This window comes from Papio anubis, chromosome 2, assembly GCF_008728515.1.
Source record: "Papio anubis isolate 15944 chromosome 2, Panubis1.0, whole genome shotgun sequence".
In the NCBI taxonomy this organism is placed as follows: domain Eukaryota; kingdom Metazoa; phylum Chordata; class Mammalia; order Primates; family Cercopithecidae; genus Papio; species Papio anubis.
The window spans coordinates 159,786,404-159,805,259 of record NC_044977.1 but is presented as its reverse complement, the minus strand read 5'-3'; the positions used below and the strand labels follow the sequence as shown (position 1 = coordinate 159,805,259).

Genomic DNA, 18,856 nt, shown 5'->3' with positions numbered 1-18,856 from the left:
ATAGAATTATGAGTTTAGAACATAGATGACAAATGCAATGTGATTGGAATACTTCTGATTTTTGTATAACTCCGTTTCAATACAATGAGTCTGTCCACAATTGGGAATCAGTAAAACACCATTTACAAGGAAGTAAAGATAATTTAAGTTTAGACATAAGTAAGCAAAAAGAACAGATTTTTGAGGCCTCTCAAGCACACTTAACTGCTTTGCCTGGTGCTGAAGTTTTAGATGGTGTCTCTAAGGGGTTATCTAATCTCAACCCCATTCAATGGGTAAAATCTCTGGGAGGATCCACTATTGCTAATTTTGTTCTATGTAAAATTTGTGCTATTGGTTTATTGCTCACGTGTAAAACTGGAAAAAATATTCTTCAATCCAATCGTGATCAGCATAAAGCTATGATTGCTATGGTTCATTTAAATCAGAGAAAAGGGGGAGATGTAGGGAGATCGCCTGAAACTATTGCTACAGAATAAAAGACGAAATGCTCCTGATTATTGTAAATACAAAGTTGCATGCAGGATTGTGTAAAGACAATGCCAGGCTGGACTGCCAGAATGAGCCAACAGCACGTGGTGTGCTTCCCCCTGCAGAGAGCCTGTGAATGGACATGCAGTCAGGGAGGTTTCACATCACCAAGATTCCTATCCCAGAAAAGCAGATGTTCACAGCTCTGGGAATGGAATGGGACCCTCATGGAAAGCCTATAAACGGATGCATGGGGGGCGCCTGTCCATATGGGTAAGATAGGGCTATAAATGCCCTCATCTTGCTGCAGCTCTTCTAGGCCTCTTTAAGGTTAAGGCATACTCCCTTCTGAGAATTTCTGGTCTAACCCATTGTCTAACTTCATGTCCTGTTTCTGTGAATTGTTTGGAACCAGCTTTTGCTGTAACTGTTACTGCTGTTCCTGTTTTATGGCTCTGTTAGAAATTACTGATGCACACACTATAGTGCCAATTCTTGTCTCTGCATACTGTACTTCTGCACACAGATGTTATGTTAAAGAATTACTTCATCCCCAAGTGACCATCTCACCTCATAATCAAATGACCCTAAATCCTTCACTAACCTACCCCCGCCCTCACAAAACTTGATAATAAATCCTGGCATATCCAGTGCATTGTTGGCACCGTGGGACAGAAGGCGGTGACCCCCCTGGACCCAGCTTTCATTATCTTGTGTGTGTGTCTATTATTTCTCGACCTGCCAATCCACCTGGGAGCAAAGAGACAGCCCTGTTGCATTGTGGACTGCTGGCCAGATCCCGCAATAACCCATCACTGACTTTGACCACCAGCAACTGTATTTCTTTGCTTGCGAGCTCTTTATGATATCTGGAGTTTGCTACCTGCACAGTAGGCCAGAAATGTCAGAGGATTAATGTTCTCACCTCATGAATGGTTCTTTTTTTTTTTTTTTGAGATGGAATCTCACTCTGTCATCCAGGCTGCAGTGCAGTGGTGTGATCTCGGCTCACTGCAACCTCTGCCTCCCGGGTTCAAGTGATTCTCCTGCCTCAGCCTCCCGAGTAGCTGGGACTATAGGCATGCGCCACCACGCTCAGCTAATTTTTTGCATTTTTAGTAGAGAAGGGGTTTCACCATGTTTAGCCAGGATGGTCTCCATCTCCTGACCTCGTGATCCGCCTGCCCCAGCCTCCCAAAGTGCTGGGATTACAGGCGTGAGCCACCGTGCCTGGCCAGGAATGGTTCTTAATGACTGATGTGAGTATATATACTCGAAGTGTATAAATATCCCAGTTCCCTCATCCCCAGGATGAAATATCTCTAATGTTTGCTTTACACTGCTCTCAGAATTTCCCCAGCAGAGTTAAGCTTCAGTTACCTACGGTGGTAGATACTTGACCACTTTCCCTTGTAGGCTCCTTACCTGTCTCACTTTTCCTCTCCACTGTGGCATTTCCTTCACCTCCTTTGACTTCCTACCTCAGAGTTGGCTTCTTAAAAAACCAAATGGAGATGCTCCTCACCATATGCCAAACTCCTTCCTGAATGTAGAGGCTTTGTGTCTAATGTTCCCATCTGCTTAGAATGTGTTTCCTCTTTCTTCTCACCTGATGCACTCTCACTCTCCCTTCTAAATGTCACTTCTCTTAGAAAGCCTTCTTTGATCCCTCTCCGCCTGATGCCAGTCTCCCAATTCTCGCTTTCTTATTCTGTACTTCTCTGTAACAAAGCTTATGATGATTGCCATTTAATTAATTGTTGTGTGATTATTTTCATTCCATCTTTATCCCCAACTAAACTGCTGCTTGAAGGCAAGGATTTTGTTTTTGGCTCACCACGGTGTCACTGGCACCTAGTACAATGCCTGTCTTACTTGCAAAGTTAAGTACTTACTGGCTTTTGGAAAGATGAGCCTTGTGAGGGACTAAGGATGTAAGTTTGAGGGTCAAACAGACAAAATTATCAAAGCTTTGGACCAAAAAAAAAAAAAAAAAAAAAAGATCTTTAGCCCACTTGATTCCCACATTGATCTATCTTTATTTCTTGTGACAAAATATAAAATTTATGCATAGGAGGGATGCCCATTGTTTAAGGTAGAATCTTGGCATGGCTTACATATCTGTAAAAGATGCCATTTTAATAATATTCAAATAGAAACAGGATTTTATCTCAAATCCACAATGCATTTATTCATTTAATACCTACTTACTGGACATTGTACCTGGTAAGATCCTTGAACTATCTGCCATCAACTCTTCAAAAATCATTAGAGAACATATATTAATGGAGAATATTTCAGATTCTCTTTCTGTCTCCCTTCAACTATATTTCAATATTGGACTTTTGATCTTCATTAAAGGAATAAGAAATTAATCACTATATTTGCTGGAAAAGGGTAACTGAGGACACTGTCTATTTTGTCTCTTAGTGCTCACTATGAGAAATTTCTTTTAGTGATAAGTGGTATGAAGCAAGGATAGCACAAATGAACAAGCAAATATATATGCTTGCCATCTCTTTGTCAGGTAGACTCTTCCTGACAAATCCTTAAACCTGACCCTTACCTTGACAAGAGGTGAACCCAGGTTTTGTGGGTCTTAAGACATATAATTTGGAATTTCTCTTTGAGAAAAAAAGTACAAAATAAAAATGTGACACAGAGCCATGGAAGGGGCCCACATGAGAGAGGGGATCTGGAATTAAAGCTTCATCAATTTCACAGTAAATCAGCATCTTGATTCAGTCATGGAAAGTGGTCTCTTCCCACCCCACACCCCTTCACGTTTTCTCTGACCCCGAAGAGTTGCTTACGTTGCTTTCTTACTTGAAAGGCCCCCCTCCTCTTTCTTCTGCAGTCGTAGATCATGGTTTTTCAGATTTTGGTCCCACAATGCCATCTTTGACTCTACCCAGTAGAAAAAAGCTCTCTCTTCCTTCAAGGCCCACGACCTTGTATAGAGAGCCCAGGGTATTTTGTAATGAACTACTCTATTTTAAGTGCATATTACTATGCCTTCTCCAGTAAGATTATCCACTATCTGGGCACAGGGACTGTTTTTTACTTTTAGACTCACTTACCACATTTCTGGGTACAACAGAAAGGAAAGGAAAAAAGGAAAAGTATTATAGAAGCAAAATGATGAAGTTTGGAGTCAGGGAGGCCTAGTAGAGTCCTCACACTGTCACTTATTAGGGTGGAAACTTCATCAGATCACTTAACCTCTCTGAGTCTCATTTTTCCCACTGATAAAATGGATATAATATTGATATTTATTTCACATTATTGTTGGGAGAATTAAGAGCTTTTACTCATTCATTGAGTATCTATTTAGCCCCTGCCTTGGGCTATTTTTGGTACCAGAGATGTCAAGTAAATGTGAATGAGAAATACTTGCTGCATGGGGGTTCTCACAGCTGAGTTGGAGATGGAAATTTATAATGGAACAGGATAAGGCTATAACAGACATGTGAACAGAGCATAGAGCCAGACACATAAGTGCTCAATAATAGTCGTTGAATAAATGAGTGACACAATGGGGGAATTCAGAAGAGAAAGTTCTGAATTTTTCAAAATAAGAAATCGTACAGACTTGCAGAATCATCTCTACATAAACATAATGGATATGACACCACCTGGGAAGTTGTAAAATGCTACATGTTAAAGAAAATGCAATCAATAGGAAAAAGCAAGGATTAGATGAGGGGAGAAAGGAAAAGGGGGAAGGAAGAAAGGCCTTAGGATGGCAAGGAGGAGGAAGGGGTGTCTGTTGACCTACCTGGCCAAGTGTGCACTCCATGCCACCAAGGAAGTCGGCCTCCTTCAGTCCATTGTGGTTGCTGCTTATGTCATGGACTTCAAACCGCAGGCGCTGAACCTCCTCAAAGTAAAAGTCCACAGTAAACAGTTTTGAGTACACTGGGTTTATGCAGGTGCGAATCACCTCAGTCCTGTCAACCTGCAAGGAGAGAGAAAGAGAAAACCTGTCAGAGATTAGGACTATTTTTATTATCACCCTTCAAGCAAATTCATCTCAGGGCACTTCCCTTCTTCCCAACCATGAATGCTTCCCACCAAGTCACTGGGTGGGCAGTCCGAAAGTACAAAGTACAGGTAATAACTTCAGAGAATGAGATGAGTTTTAGGGAAGAAAATAATGCTAGACATGTAAATAACTTGAAGATTTAGAGCTCACTGTATGAGTTTGCATTATATAAAATTGTATCATTATATCATTGTGTCATTTTGTTGATGAGAAAATTGAGGTCCAGGGAATTGAAATGCGTGGGTGAACATCATGCACAGTAAAAACTTTTGAGTACACTGGGTTTATACAAGTGCATAAATGATTGATTGATGCATTTCATGATTGATTCAACCTTGTCCTGCCTAATGTGCCTGAGGTTACATCTAGGCTCAGAAGGAAAGAAATCTGTAATTGATTAGTGATGTCTGATGGGCACAGTAATGGAGAAACTGCTATGTAGGTGTCTCATTTTAGCCAACTCTACTCTGAGTTTCCTAATCCATGATTTCCAGTATAATGAAGTAGAAAAACCATGAGAACAGATAAGACGGTAACTGCCTTTGGTCTTGAGTATGCCCTTTTTCAGTGTATAATAATCACCCATTCATTTCAATTCCCTGGGCCTCAGTTTTCTCATCAACAAAATGAAAATTAGATTAGAGGGTGAAAAGTTCCTTTCTGCTGTAACATTCCATGAGCTATGATTTCCTTTGTCTTTTGTGATAATAGTTTTTCAGTTGTCCTTCTCTCTCAGATATTAACACATCTCTGCCACTTTCTGCACTATTCTGTGACATAGGAGGCTGATGTCTATGGATTGATTTTCCTGGCACCCTTTGCCCTCTGGGTTCTGGCTGGAGTCAGCCAAATGGAGGACTTGGCAGAAGATCAGAGAATGGGAGAACAGAGAGGTGCAGGCATGCCTCTTTACACACACATTCTGCTAGCAGACTTCCTTCCGCACAGGGAGCTTTTGCTGGGATTTGGTAACGTAGTACCTCTCTCTTGTCCCTTCACATTGAGCGGCAGTAATGGCTTCCTGTTGTTGCTATCTCTGATGTCTTGGATGCCTCACTTTCTTTGTTGGCTCTTTTAACCCTGCCCATTTTCCCTGTAAAGAGTTTAGTCCTTTAGGTTAAACTGTCTGGGTATGCCATCTGTTTTCTGCTAGGATCCTTATCGCTAAGATTCTTTTCCTACATACTTGTCACAAGTAAAAATATACAAAACCATTTATATTTTGGGAAGCTTTTAAAGACTAAGTTGTAGATAACCCAAGATTCTATAGCATCCCTGTACTGGAGATACCCATCCTTCCTATTTTACAAATCAACTGGAGCCTCTATGTACTGTCAGCTTTCAAATAGAAACATGGTTTACTGGATATTTTCTGACATTTGTTAGCATAAACTATGAAGAGCATTTATCTCACTTTCATATGAGTAAAGGAAAATAGTTTCTCAATAAAGGGAAAGCAGTTCTTAACTATACTATGCATGTCCATGTTGCCTAGCAAAGAAAATCTGATATTTGTTCTAGCCACCCCTGACATTCTTCAGCTTGGTGCTTTGTCTCCAGCCCTAGCCCTTCCTATGCAGGGATATATGTGAGAGAAAATTGTCCTTTAAGGAACACTACCTGCCATTATTGGTTGGATGGACAACCTGGGTTGCAAGGAGAAGAGTGTCATTCTGATTATGTCCCCATCCAATAAATAGGCATACAGAAAACCAATCTCCAGCCCATTGCTGATTAGAATTTTACAAGTTACTGTTCTGACCAAACGTTATCTGACTGTTCCAGCTTCCCACGGAAGACCCAGCTTCTATTTGGGCTAAATTACATATTCCTATATAATGTTCATTCAGAGGGTGATGGGACTGATTATGCCACTGGCCAATTGTGCAGGTACAAGAATTTACTATATCAGCATAATTTTTTCTGTTATTCAGGGATAATAGTTTTGAATAATAGCAATTAGAGATCATAAACTGGTAGTCTGCAGGCATAAGCTGACTTGAAGGTATTTTATTTGTCCTACTTAAAGTACTTTTCCCTTCATTTTCCCACTTACTAAGGTGGCTGTTTTTATTACACTTCCTTTAGAAAAAAATGGGAACATCTGGCAACCTTGGGCCACATTTCTTCATGGCAACAATTGGAGACTGTCCCATTCAGACAAACCATTTACTCTTTGCTTCTCACAGCAACTTCCAGGCCTTTCTCCCTCATTGAATTTCTCTTCCTGGCCCCTAGAGGCATTTTTGCAATATCTGGTCCAAATTCATGGAATAATGAGCCATAGAAGAGATTTAATTATATTTATGTTTTATCTTTTGATAGAGGATTTGGAAATAACCCCCAAGAAGTATGTTGTGGGTGGATTTGACATCCTCAAGACACAGAAAGGGCACCTTCTCTCCTTGTTGTTGGAAGAGAGTGCTGAGTAGGTTTAGATGATAGAAGGCAGGTGATGGGAACTCAATCTTTGTTATTTTCATTTAACTGCCCCAAAGGGCACAAATAAGTGATGTGCACCAATCCTGGTACTTTTCTTCTAACTTGTTGATTTTCCAATGGCATGCCCTTATATGTATAAAGTTCATGTTGACATCAAGCCACACACCTCAGACACACTATACAAGGTAAGCTGCCAGCACTGAGTGACTTGGTTTTTTGAGAGAAATGACAAGATGGAAAGACATGAAGTGATAAACATTTGCATTAGCAAGACAGACAATTTCCAAGGTTAATCAGAAAGCCAGTAAGAATCCTGAATATAACTGCTCAGAAAAAGCAGGAAAATGATGATAAGGGAAGTGCTTGCAATAATAAATGCATATTTGAAAGATGTTTTAAAATATTTTGCATTTCCAGTTATTATGGAAGATGCATTATTTTTTTCTGGTGGCTAAATCCAGGTTTCACATGAGCAACAGGGCCTAGGATTGTTTGTTTCTCATTGAGAGGCATCAGGGTCAAAGCCATTGTTTCCAAAAGATCATTCACTTACTGGTGCTACCAGCTGCATCCTAATCAACTGGTGGGGGTGGGGGGATGGGGGCTTTCTTTAAACTCAGATTCCTGCTCCCTAACCCCAGGTCATTCTGATGTAGTGAGTATAGGGTAGGACCCAGAAATCTCTATTTTTAAAAAAAGTGTTCTAGAGAGAATTCTGGTGTGTGAACATCAGTCTAGGGGAAATGAGGAGATGTAGGGTCTATCTCGTGCTCTTGTGTGAGGTCAAGTTTTATTTTAATGTTGCTTACCCTGTTATCCAGTCTGCAAAAATGTGAGTGCTTATCTTCTCTCTTCCCTAGTCGTGATGACTGATATATTCACATTGCTTTATAGTTTACGGAACATGCTCACATCTATTTTTAAAATTTGATTCTTATAGCAATCATGTGATGTAGATGTATACTATTTTACAAATGAGAAAAGTCAAGGTTAAATATCAGCACAAGGTATTGAATGTCAGAGTGGGCACCTGAACTCATGTCTTCTGACCTCAAAGTCTGGACTACTTTTCTCAATTCATGAGCATCCTTAGAAAGGAAAAAGGCAGCTAGATTATGGTGTGAGGGTGAGAGAGACTCAACCATTGAATATTGCATCTCACGAGAAGCTTTTAAAAATATCTAAAACATTTTTCAGTCTAACAATAAAGTCAGTAACAACTAACACTTTTGGAAGGCCTGCTATCATGGTGCTCATTTAAAGAAAAACAGCATTATTGAGGCATAATTGGCATATGATAAACCACATGTATTTAAAGTATACAATTCAATATGTTCTGACATGTGTATACTTGTGAAAGCATCACCATAATCAAGAGAGTGAGCATATCCTGCACCCAAACTTTCCTCATACCCCTATGTATCCTCATCCTCTCAACCTTCCTTTCTTCCATTCCCAGGAAACTACTGATCTGCTTTCTGAGACCATAGTCTAGTTTGTATTCTTTATAATATTATATAAATATATATTATAATATACAATCTGTGGTCTTCTTTTTTGTCTTTATTCTTTCACATAATATAATTATTTTGAGATTTATTCATATGGTCTTATCAGTGGTTTATCCTTTTATTGCTCCCAGTTAATTACAGATGGACATTTGAATTGTTTACAGTTTTTGGCTATTATATATAAAACTGCATGACATATTCATATACAAGCCTTCGTATGAGCATGGATTTCCTCTTCTTTTGGGTAAACATGTAGGAGTGAAAGAGACTTTTGTTTAACTTTTTAAGTTCTAGTAGGTGTGGAGTGGTCCCTCATTGTAGTTTTAATTTTCATTTTCCTAAAACTAATGATGCTGAGACTCTTTTTGTATGCTTACTTGCCACCTGTGTATCTTCTTTGATGAAGTAGCTTTTAAAATCTTTTGACAAGCACTCTCTTTTCATTCTTGTAACACTATGAGGTAGGTATTATTTTTATTCCCTCTTACTGGGAGATACAGAGACCCCCATAACTTCCAATTTTACACAACTTGTAGGTAGCAGAGGTGGGATGTGAACCTATGTAGTTAAGCTCCAGAGCCTATGTGTTTAACCTCTATGCTATATAGTCAAGCAAATTTGAAGCATTTTTTTCATAAACATTGTTGCTCAAAGTAATGCATCAGCCAGACAACAAATATAAAATGTGGAACTGATAGCGAAAGTCAGTGATTGAGGCTGCAATTATGTCTCTGGAGATCTGATTTATCCACTGGACGTATTTGAGGTACAGTGGGAGCCCTGAACACTGCCCATAGAAATTGGATTGTGTGGCAGGGCGCGGTGGCTCACGCCTGTAATCCCAGCACTTTGGGAGGCTGAGGCGGGCGGATCACGAGGTCAGGAGATGGAGACCATCCTCGCTAACACAGTGAAAAGCCGTCTCTACTAAAAATACAAACAAACAAACAAAAAAAAATTAGCTGGTCATGGTGGCGGGCGCCTATACTCCCAGCTACTCAGGAGGCTGAGGAAGGAGAATGGCCTGAACCCGGGAGGCGGAGCTTGCAGTGAGCCGAGATTGCGCCACTGCACTCCAGCCTGGGAAACAGAGAGAGACTGCGTCTCAAAAAAAAAAAAAAAAAAAAAAAAATTGAATTGTGTGGGGGACGGTGTGTCACCAACAAACAGTTCAAGACTGTTTGTACAATGGCCATCTATTCTCTGGGACTTCCAAGGGCTGGAACTGCCACAGGCAAAGCTGTGGGAGAGGAGAGAGCTAAATTGTGTGATGCTGTAAGTGGGGAGGAGGTGAAGGCAAAAGCCAAAATTATTGTCAGTCACTGAATGCTCTAAGGTTTCCTGGAGAAATTCAGGCCCTTATCATCCCAGGAGTAACAGGTCTTGGTAAAGAATGACATCACAGGCCAGAGAGAGACAAGAGGCCCTCAGGGCAGGCTTATAATTAGGTATTCCTTCAAACTGATATTCTTTAAATATTTTCGCAATATTTATTTAGAGAGGGTAGGGAGAAACTAATTTTCTCTGAATAAAGAATGGCTCATTTTCTTTATGTTTAAAAATAAAGGATTTATTACAGGCAATTTTTCAAACCACATAACTTGCAAGGAGACATATTAAACCACATAAAAGTTAGATAATAAAATGAATCACCAAGCCACCAGAAATAGCATTATTCAATTTCAGGATTTCAGCTGCTTGTGACTGTCGATTTTAAGTCACTGGCCTCAGAGTTAGTGCCTTGCCCTGTAGCTGCAACAAACAAGTTGCAGGTCTCAAAATCACTCAACAGAGAGAGATAGGTTGGTACTGATGAGACACGGTTTTAATTTTTAATTTAAATGGATTTTCTACTTTGATAGGATTAAAACTCTTTAACAGTTTGCTGGTTATGTAAAGAGTCTCATGTGGAAACTTGAATTGACTTGTGCTATTTCTTTGTGATATGTCTACATACTGAGGTTGCATCATTTCTGGCTGGCTGGCTGATCTGCCACACGGACCAGGGGTTCCTGCTCACTAGTTCCTAGGACTAAAAAAATGCCTGAGTCTTTGACAGGCTATGTTTCTCCTTAACTTAACAACTTGGGTGGAAGTTGACTCCTGCCTAGTAAATTATTAAATTCCTTCTTGAAATGGATGGCAAATTAGGTATTAACCGACAGTGATGGGAACTTTTCTGCTCAGGCAGAAGGTACTTACATGTTATCTTCTTCAAGCTTTACCCTCATCAACTTTAAAACATACTTTTATTTCACAGTTTGATATATTTGAAATTGGTATGCATGTTTTAATTAATTACATGCCATTGTTTAATTGGAATATCTTTGACATCGGAATGCATGTTATAATTAATGATATACCATTATTTAATTGGAATATCTCTGAAATTGGGATGCATGTTATAATTGATGATACACCAGTGTTTAATTGGAATATCTTTGAAATTGGGATGCATATTATAATTGATGATATGTCATTGTATAATTGGAAACAATTTTTTTCTTTCCTAGGGATACATAAAAATAATGATTCATTTTAACACCAATTTATCATTTTACAAATGATCCTATTAAATATATCATTCTAACTTTGCAAATGATAAAATAAAACTGTGCATCAGAAAAGTAGTGGCAAAAGACTCAAATCTAGTTCTTCTCACTCTAGAATATATGCTCTTTTTACTATATCATTTGTTATAGGTTGAGTTTTGTCCCTCAAAATTCATATACCAGTATCTCAGAATGTGACTTCATATGGAGATAGGATTATGGCAGAAGTAGTTAACTTAGGATAAGGTCATACTGGAGTATGGTGGGCTCCTGATTTGATATGATGAATGTCCTCATAAAAATGGGAAATTTTGACACAGACATGAACACAGGGAGAATGCCATGTGAACACAAAGGAAGAGAGCAGAGTGGTGCAATCTCATGTTCCTTGTCACAAGCCAAGAAATGCCAAAGATTTCCAGCAAAACTACCAAAAACCAGGAGAGGGGCATTGAGCAATTTCTTCCTAGTAACCCCGGAGAGAACCAGCTCTGTTGACATCCTGACATCTTGATCTTGGACTTCTACCCTCCAGAACTGTGAAGGAATAAATTTCTGTTGTTAAACCACCCAGTTTGTGTTACTTTGCTATGACAACCCTAGCAAACAAATATACCATTCTGCCTCTTTTAAGAAACATCCAGACTGGCAGCACCACTTAATGGATTTATCTCCAAAAAAGCACTCTTTACCCGTCAAGCAATAAAACCTTCAAACACTCTAGATTAAACTGAACAAGTGATCTAGCATGACAAGTGTCTTTTTCCGACTCTCAATCCATTGAACCCTCCCTTTATCCTCCTGCCATGCACTTAACTTGGTTCTCAAGTAACAGGGCCTCTGGTGCATGCTGGGTTCCGTTTATGGACCCCTGGGATGAACATGCTGGAGAACCTGGAGCTAGACATTCCTTTCACTGGTAGACATAGCCTGGTACTCATACTATTCAAAGCAGACAGCAGGGTTGCATCAGCTTGCTCAGGAATGTGGCTCAGAAGTAAATGAAATGAGAATCCCCCTGTAGGCACCATCAGAGAGGTCTCAAGTGCTAATGTGTTCTGAGTCTTCCTCTTCCTTCGCTGGCCCCCTCAGTGCCTTCAAGCTGCTGGCTCTGTCCACACAGAGCCTGAGCCAACCCTTCCTGGTTTGCCACACAAGCATAGATCTCAGATACATCTTTCAGTGCCAAATGCCACATGTCCTCCCCAGCTGTTCCTTTTCCCCAGTGTGAGTGTCCAGTTTGTGAGGCTGTTTTCTGACTTCTCAGTTTGTATGCTTCATTGTCTTTTGCCCCAGTCCACTCAGCTTGAGGGACTTGTCACTGTCCTAGTGCTGTGTGATAGAACTTTCCATGATGTTCTTCATGGTCCAAACTAGCCACATGTAGGTATTCACCACTTGAAATGTGGCTAGTGGGACTGAAGAATGGAATTTTAAATTTAAATTCATTTTGTTTAAATTTAAATAGCCACATGTGGATAGCACTGTACTAGCCTGTGCCAGCTCTATCTCCCTGTAGATTAGTGAAATCCTGTACAATACACACATATTTAACTGGCCTGGAGATTCCCAGGTGATGTCAATGTATATACTAGTAATTCTCAAACTTTTCAAGCATTGAAACCACTTGGGGATCTCCAAGCCAATTAATTTGGAAACTGTGTGGGGGTGGCAGGGAACCAATACATCAGCAATTTAAAAATCTACCCAGGTGATTCCAATGCACTGTTAAGTTTTAAAACCAATAATATTATATTCCAACTGTTATGGCTCAGCTCCATAGTGGATGACAACCAGGAACCAGGGCTATTGTGTGATCTACTCTGAATACCATACCCCAACCTCTGGATCAGACTTTGTATGCTAATACTTTCCTGCTTCTTTAGAAGCTGCCATTTTGACTGCTGCTTATGTCACTACAGGACATGAGGACTGAATGAAAGAAATAACCACATTATGGGCAAAGCTGGTTTATTTGGATGTTTTATCCAATCAAGCACTCCATTAACTTGCACACTCCCTATTTGTGAAACAAGAGCTAGTGAATATGGTACCCATGCTCCTTTACATCCCCAGGTGTTTCTGCTCTGCTATGTACTAGGAGACCAGCCCATATGTGGATTGTTTCATTCAGGTTTCTTGGCCCAGCTCACCTTCTTTCAGCCAATGGGAAGCACCAGTAGGAGACTAGAAGACAGGAGGAACCCATGGTGTACCCTTTGCCTACAGGCCCTCCTAGCTGCCCTTCCTGCAAATCTCCAGCTCTCCCTGGGTTCCAGTAACACTGCCACCTCTGCCTGCCCACCAAGTCCCTCTAATAGTAGCTTCTGACTATTGCTAGTCCCAGGACATCTCAGAGTCTCTTGCTGGTTCGTTTAACCTTGCCCACATACCTTGAAGCGGTCCCTTCATGAACATCTCTTTTTTTGCTGGAACTTTGATTGGTTCCTTAATGCTCTTAAAAATGTTTCAAGATATTACAGAACCTGGAAGAACTTCTAAATCTCAAGGGCAGGTGAAATTCTGTCCATTCTGATGGTTCATGATTAATGAATTATGGGCTTTTAAAACTCTGAAAACTGGTAATCCATATGTGATTCTTGTGGTAATTTCCTATTAGTGACAACACCATATTTCCCAATGTTATTCAACAATGGATCATAAGGAGCATTTACTGAGCAATGGGTATGCACCAAGAATTATTTAAACCACTTTACATACCTTATTCCATTTAATCATCCCAACAACCATATATTATGACTTACTGTTTTACACATGAGGAAACTTAGAATCAAAAAGGTTAACTTGCCTAAGGTCACCCAGCTGTTGAGTGATGGAGCTACTTGAGATTTCCCTTCAAGCTGTTTCCCGTGACATAGCACCTCTCTTGAAGAAGATAAATATATTCAGGTACCATCTGACCATAGCAATTTTTCAGTAGGGCCATTCTGAATGCTCAATGCTCCAAACACCATCGTATGGGCAACAAACCCTGAAAAGTCTCTTCATTGTGACTGTTCAGTGTCCAGCACAGTTTCCTAAACTTCAAACTTCCTCTTCCTCCTCTTGTTATATTTTGCTCAAGTTCCTTCCACTTAGCTAAAGCCCCTCTAGAATATCTCAGGAGAAATCAAAATGTTCCAGGCCAGAGGACAAGATATGATTCTATAGCATAAAAGATGTTTTTCAGTCCTAAATCAACCGCCGTATATCCCCCCACTCCAGCTGTAAGCTGGCACATAAATATCAAGCAATCAGAAACTGCCTCACAAAATTCATGCCTGCCTGCTAAAAGCAGGCAGAGCCTGCCAAGATTGGGAGCAGGAAGGTGTTGGATTGCAGTCACTCGAAGTTGCAGTGACTGTCAGATCCTCAGTTTATAGAAGCTTGGAGTCTAATGCCACACAAGTGTAAAGCAATTTTCACTTCACTCAGATGTTGGTTATTAACAGGATGTTCCCACCATCTCATTTCTCTGTCACAGCTGTGGAGTCCTCCAGAGAGGTCATCCGAGGATGGAGAGACTTGGTTTTCTTATTAATTGATGTTTGAAAATAGTGAAGAGGGACTCATCTGCGGGATGCTGCATATGCCCCCCAGGTCTGACACGCTCAGCAGCCAGCAGATTGGGAAGGTGGCCTTGCTGAGGCCTGCCCCAACCCTCCTCACGATAGGTATTCCAAGGAAGGGTGAAGTGATGGGGGTTGCCCTGAAGCTTGGGATCATCTTCCTCGGGTTCCAACTCCCCCTCCTTCACTAAGTCCTTTAGAATCATACATGTTTGTCCTGCTTATTAATCAATTCCCAATTGACCAAATTGTGAATAAGTCCACTGATCCAAGTGGACCTTCTCCAAATGCCACTGGTTAGGGAGGAGCCCTTCACCCTGTGTCCACTGCTCTTTCCCATGGCACTCTGTTGTAAATCAGGAGGCGTTCATCCCTCCCTAACACTTTGCTCTTACCATGAAAAAGGTAGGATTGTAGATGTATGTTCTTGATAGCAGTGACCTTGGATCTTAAATTCTTAGAGTTCATTAAGGATAGGAATGGCAGTGGGTTTCATCCTGTCTCTCAATTCTGGGGGATTGGTGGAAATGTGGTATTGAGAACATATCTGAAGCTGTCTCTGAATTTAGTGAGAAGAATGATCACTTAGCAATGCTCACCTTGAATATAGGAGGAGTAGGAGTATCTTCTGTGTCACATGTATGTCATTCCTCATCTATTCCTGTGGTTTAATTTTTAGTACAGGAAACTGAAGTCCATAGATATTAAAATGACACTCTCAGGTCAGGTGCAGTGGCTCACACCTGTAATCCCAGCACTTTGGGAGGCCGAGGCAGGCAGATCCCTTGAGCCCAGGAGTTCAAGACCAGCTTGGACAAATAGCCAGAGCTTGTCTCTACTAGAAACACAATACAAAAAATTAGCCAGGCACAGTGGCACACTCTTGTAGTCCCTGCTACGCAGGAGGCTGAGGTGGGAGAATCACCCGAGTCCAGGGAGTTGAGGGTGCAATGAGCCATGAACGCACTGTGGCACTCCAGCCTGGGCAACAGGAGTGAAACCCTGTTCCTCTCCTGCCCCCCCAAAAAAGACAGTCTCAAATTTCTGTAACTACTCTGGCAGTTGAGCTATGTATGAATCCAGCCACATCATCTGACTCCCGGTACAGTTCTCATCTCACCACACCAAACTGCTTATTTCACAGCTTCCTGCACAGGGTGCCTACAAGGTCTAGGGCCCAGCACTTCAGCATCAAGGTTTAAACATAAACATACACATACACACATTCAGCCTTTCATCGTGGTTTTGTCAGTAAGGCCTTTCCCTCACAAATCTGAAACAAAATTCTGAAGAAACAGGTTCCTAAAAAAGCAACCCTATGGAACTAGGCCATGCCAGGAAATGAGTTAGCCCAGGAACCCTACTGTGCAAACATCAGTCAGAGAGGACCTCACACCTCTCCGAACTGAGAGGGTGGGCTCACACAGCAGAGCATCATCATTAGACGTTACTGCATGTCCTCTCAATGGGATGATTAATACTTTAAAGCAGCATTTCCTGAAGTGTGTTTCATGAACACTAGCTCTACGGGCGGTTCCAGAAAATAAATTGTTCTGCAGTCAAATAAGGTTTGAGAACCCTTCCCACTGTACCCTTCCCTTAGAAACTCATCAAGCAGAACATATTTTAAAGGGTCTCAACGAGTTCTGTAGCAAATACATGTGTTAGGTTTCCCAATATTTTCCAAACGTATTTAGCCCTCTCTTTCTCTGTCATGAAATACATAAATATCCAACCAAAGATATTTTAAGAAGTTTGCATTGAAGTGTTAAGAAAATAGACATCTCTATTACATGTTTTAGAGGCATTTTCTCTGAGAGCAAAGAAATGAAAACACAAGTGGAACAAACTGACTTCATACTCCATACCTGGCAAAGTGCCAACAACATATTGCTTATTCAGTATTTATTACTGTATTAAATTAATAAACAAATGAGACACCTATGAATGCATTTGGTATTTTGCACAATTTCCATAGGCCCTGCCTCTATTTTTCCCTGATGTCTCTCTTGATCAACATCTCTCCTCTACCTCCTCCTAAAATGTTAAGCTTCTATCTGAAGCCAAATCTAAGTTACTACAAATTCTTATCACCATGAAACTAGTTCAGAAGTTAGAGTGGCAGAGATAGCTGAATTTCTTCACAGCCTGTGGCAGAGTTCAGTATGTGGCACAGGTCCTCCTGCCTTCTCTCCACAGTTTAGTACGGTCACACAGTTTTGTTCAGGCATGAGTGTCAGGTCCTGCTCAGTGACAAATCCAGGGTAGTGCCCATGTGGCAGTAACTAACTTCATACCTGGAATTGTTTTCCACAGTGGCCCAATGACTGGCATCCACTCCTTCTGCCCCATTTTCATATATATCACTTTTTGTTTTACTAGTTTCTAAAAGACTTCCTCTTGAAACCAAAAAGTTTGCAACATTTTACTACAGTTGTTAATGTAAAAGTTGAAGCTGCTGGCTGGGGAGGGTGGCTCACACCTGTAATCCTAGCACTTTGGGAAGCCGAGGAGGGCGGATCACAAGGTCAAGAGATCAAGACCATCCTGGCCAGCATGGCGAAACCCCATCTCTACTAAGAATACAAAACCTAGCTGGGCATGGTAGCGCATGCCTGTAGTCCCAGCTACTCGGGAGACTGAGGCAGGAGAATGGCTTGAACCTGGGAGGCGGAGGTTGAGCTGAGATCACACCACTGCACTCCAGGCTGGCTACAGAGTAAGACTCCGTCTCAAAAAAAAAAAAAAAAAAAAAAAAAAAGTTGAAGCTGCTTACACAAGGGTTGAGAAAAAGTATGGTGGGGTGGACACCCAGAGTTTAGGGATCACATTCTTTTACTTAAACTCTGACTGTCTGGGCTTTGTCTCTACCCTGCAATAGGCTGAGAACTAGAATGTTCTAGACTATCACAGATTATATCAACTCCTTTTCTACCCTAGAAGATTCAAGCTACTCCACACACCACAAAGCTCTCCAAATGCAGACTTTTTTTTCCTATTTCTGTTTCTGACACATAAACAGGATTGGTAATCAGAAAATTAATCTCAATGAATCTTCAATTCGCTACCAACCACTTGAGTTGAATGAATCATTATGAAAATTATCCTAAGACCATCACAAGATAATTTCTGTATTAGAAGAGCTAACAATCCTCCTCCTCTTCCTTTTTCTCCTTCCCATTCTAAAACTTCTACTTCCCCTGTCTTTAAGTATATTGAATGCCTCTTTTTATGAAGTATCGTGCCTTTTTTTTTTTTTTCCGAGAGGGAATCTCGCTCTGTCACCTAGGCTGGAGTGGAGTGGCACGATCTCAGCTCATTGCAACCTCCACCTCCCAGATTCAAGCAATTCTCCTGCCTCAGCCCCTCGAGTAGCTGGGCTACAGGCATGCGCCACCATGCCCAGCTAAGTTTCATATTTTTAGTAGAGATGGGGTTTCACCATGTTGGTCAGGATGGTCTTGAGTGTCATGTCTCTTTTAGAGGCATCTCCCACTAATACTCTGGCATCACTCTTACTCGCTTGTCATTAATTACGTTGATACAATGAAGGGGTGACATTGCTGGATCCTTCATAAGGTGAAAGAACTATTGGTGAGTGGGGTCAAATCTTAAGTGGTGAAATTTCCCATCACACTATCATCAGTGCCAGCATCATTAAAATGATCAAGTGATTGATGTTTATTGCATGCCTACATTTTACAAGCACAGGGCTGGGCACTCTCAGGACCATAAGGAAGCAGCAAATCAACAATAGATAGAGGGCTTCAAGAGTTTATCATGAGCTCTGTGCTAAGCCCCCAGCGTTCATTCTCTTTTTGAAGCTACGTAATAGCCCTTCTATGCTGGCCCCTTGCTCAACAGGTTAGAAGGCTCGGGAAATGTAACTCAAGGTATATTGTTTTCTTGTGACAACATCAATTATTTCAGTGCTTAAACTTAGCCTCCTAGAGGACTTTTAAAAAAATAGCAACCAAAACCTTCTTTTAAAATGTCTTATTTATTCATCTAAAGTAAATTGTTCCAAAATGATTCCAATTAGCAATTTTTACTGATTTCTGTGCATTTACTCATTTACCCAAGGAAGATTGAATGAGTACATATGATTTTTTCAGCACTGGGCCCTAGGGATTCAGCATTAAGCTAGATACATCTCCATCCATCCTAAAGCATAGAGTCCAGTTTATAATAGATGTGTTACTCAAGGTATCATTCATTCTGCTGAAATTGTTGAGTGCACAGGATAGATATTCTGCATGGCAGTGC

General features: G+C 40.8%; 1 protein-coding gene across 4 annotated transcripts in view; it reads right to left on the bottom strand.

The window, feature by feature from the left end:
- The window catches only part of CPNE4 (copine 4), a 505,087-nt gene that overhangs the window by 189,922 nt on the left and 296,309 nt on the right, over positions 1-18,856 (bottom strand). For all 4 annotated transcript variants that reach the window (XM_021934867.2, XM_021934870.2, XM_021934868.2 and 1 more), the window contains exon 3: positions 4,250-4,429. In XM_021934867.2, coding sequence (XP_021790559.1) covers positions 4,250-4,429 — 180 coding nt within the window. The remainder of the gene's footprint in view (positions 1-4,249; positions 4,430-18,856) is intronic.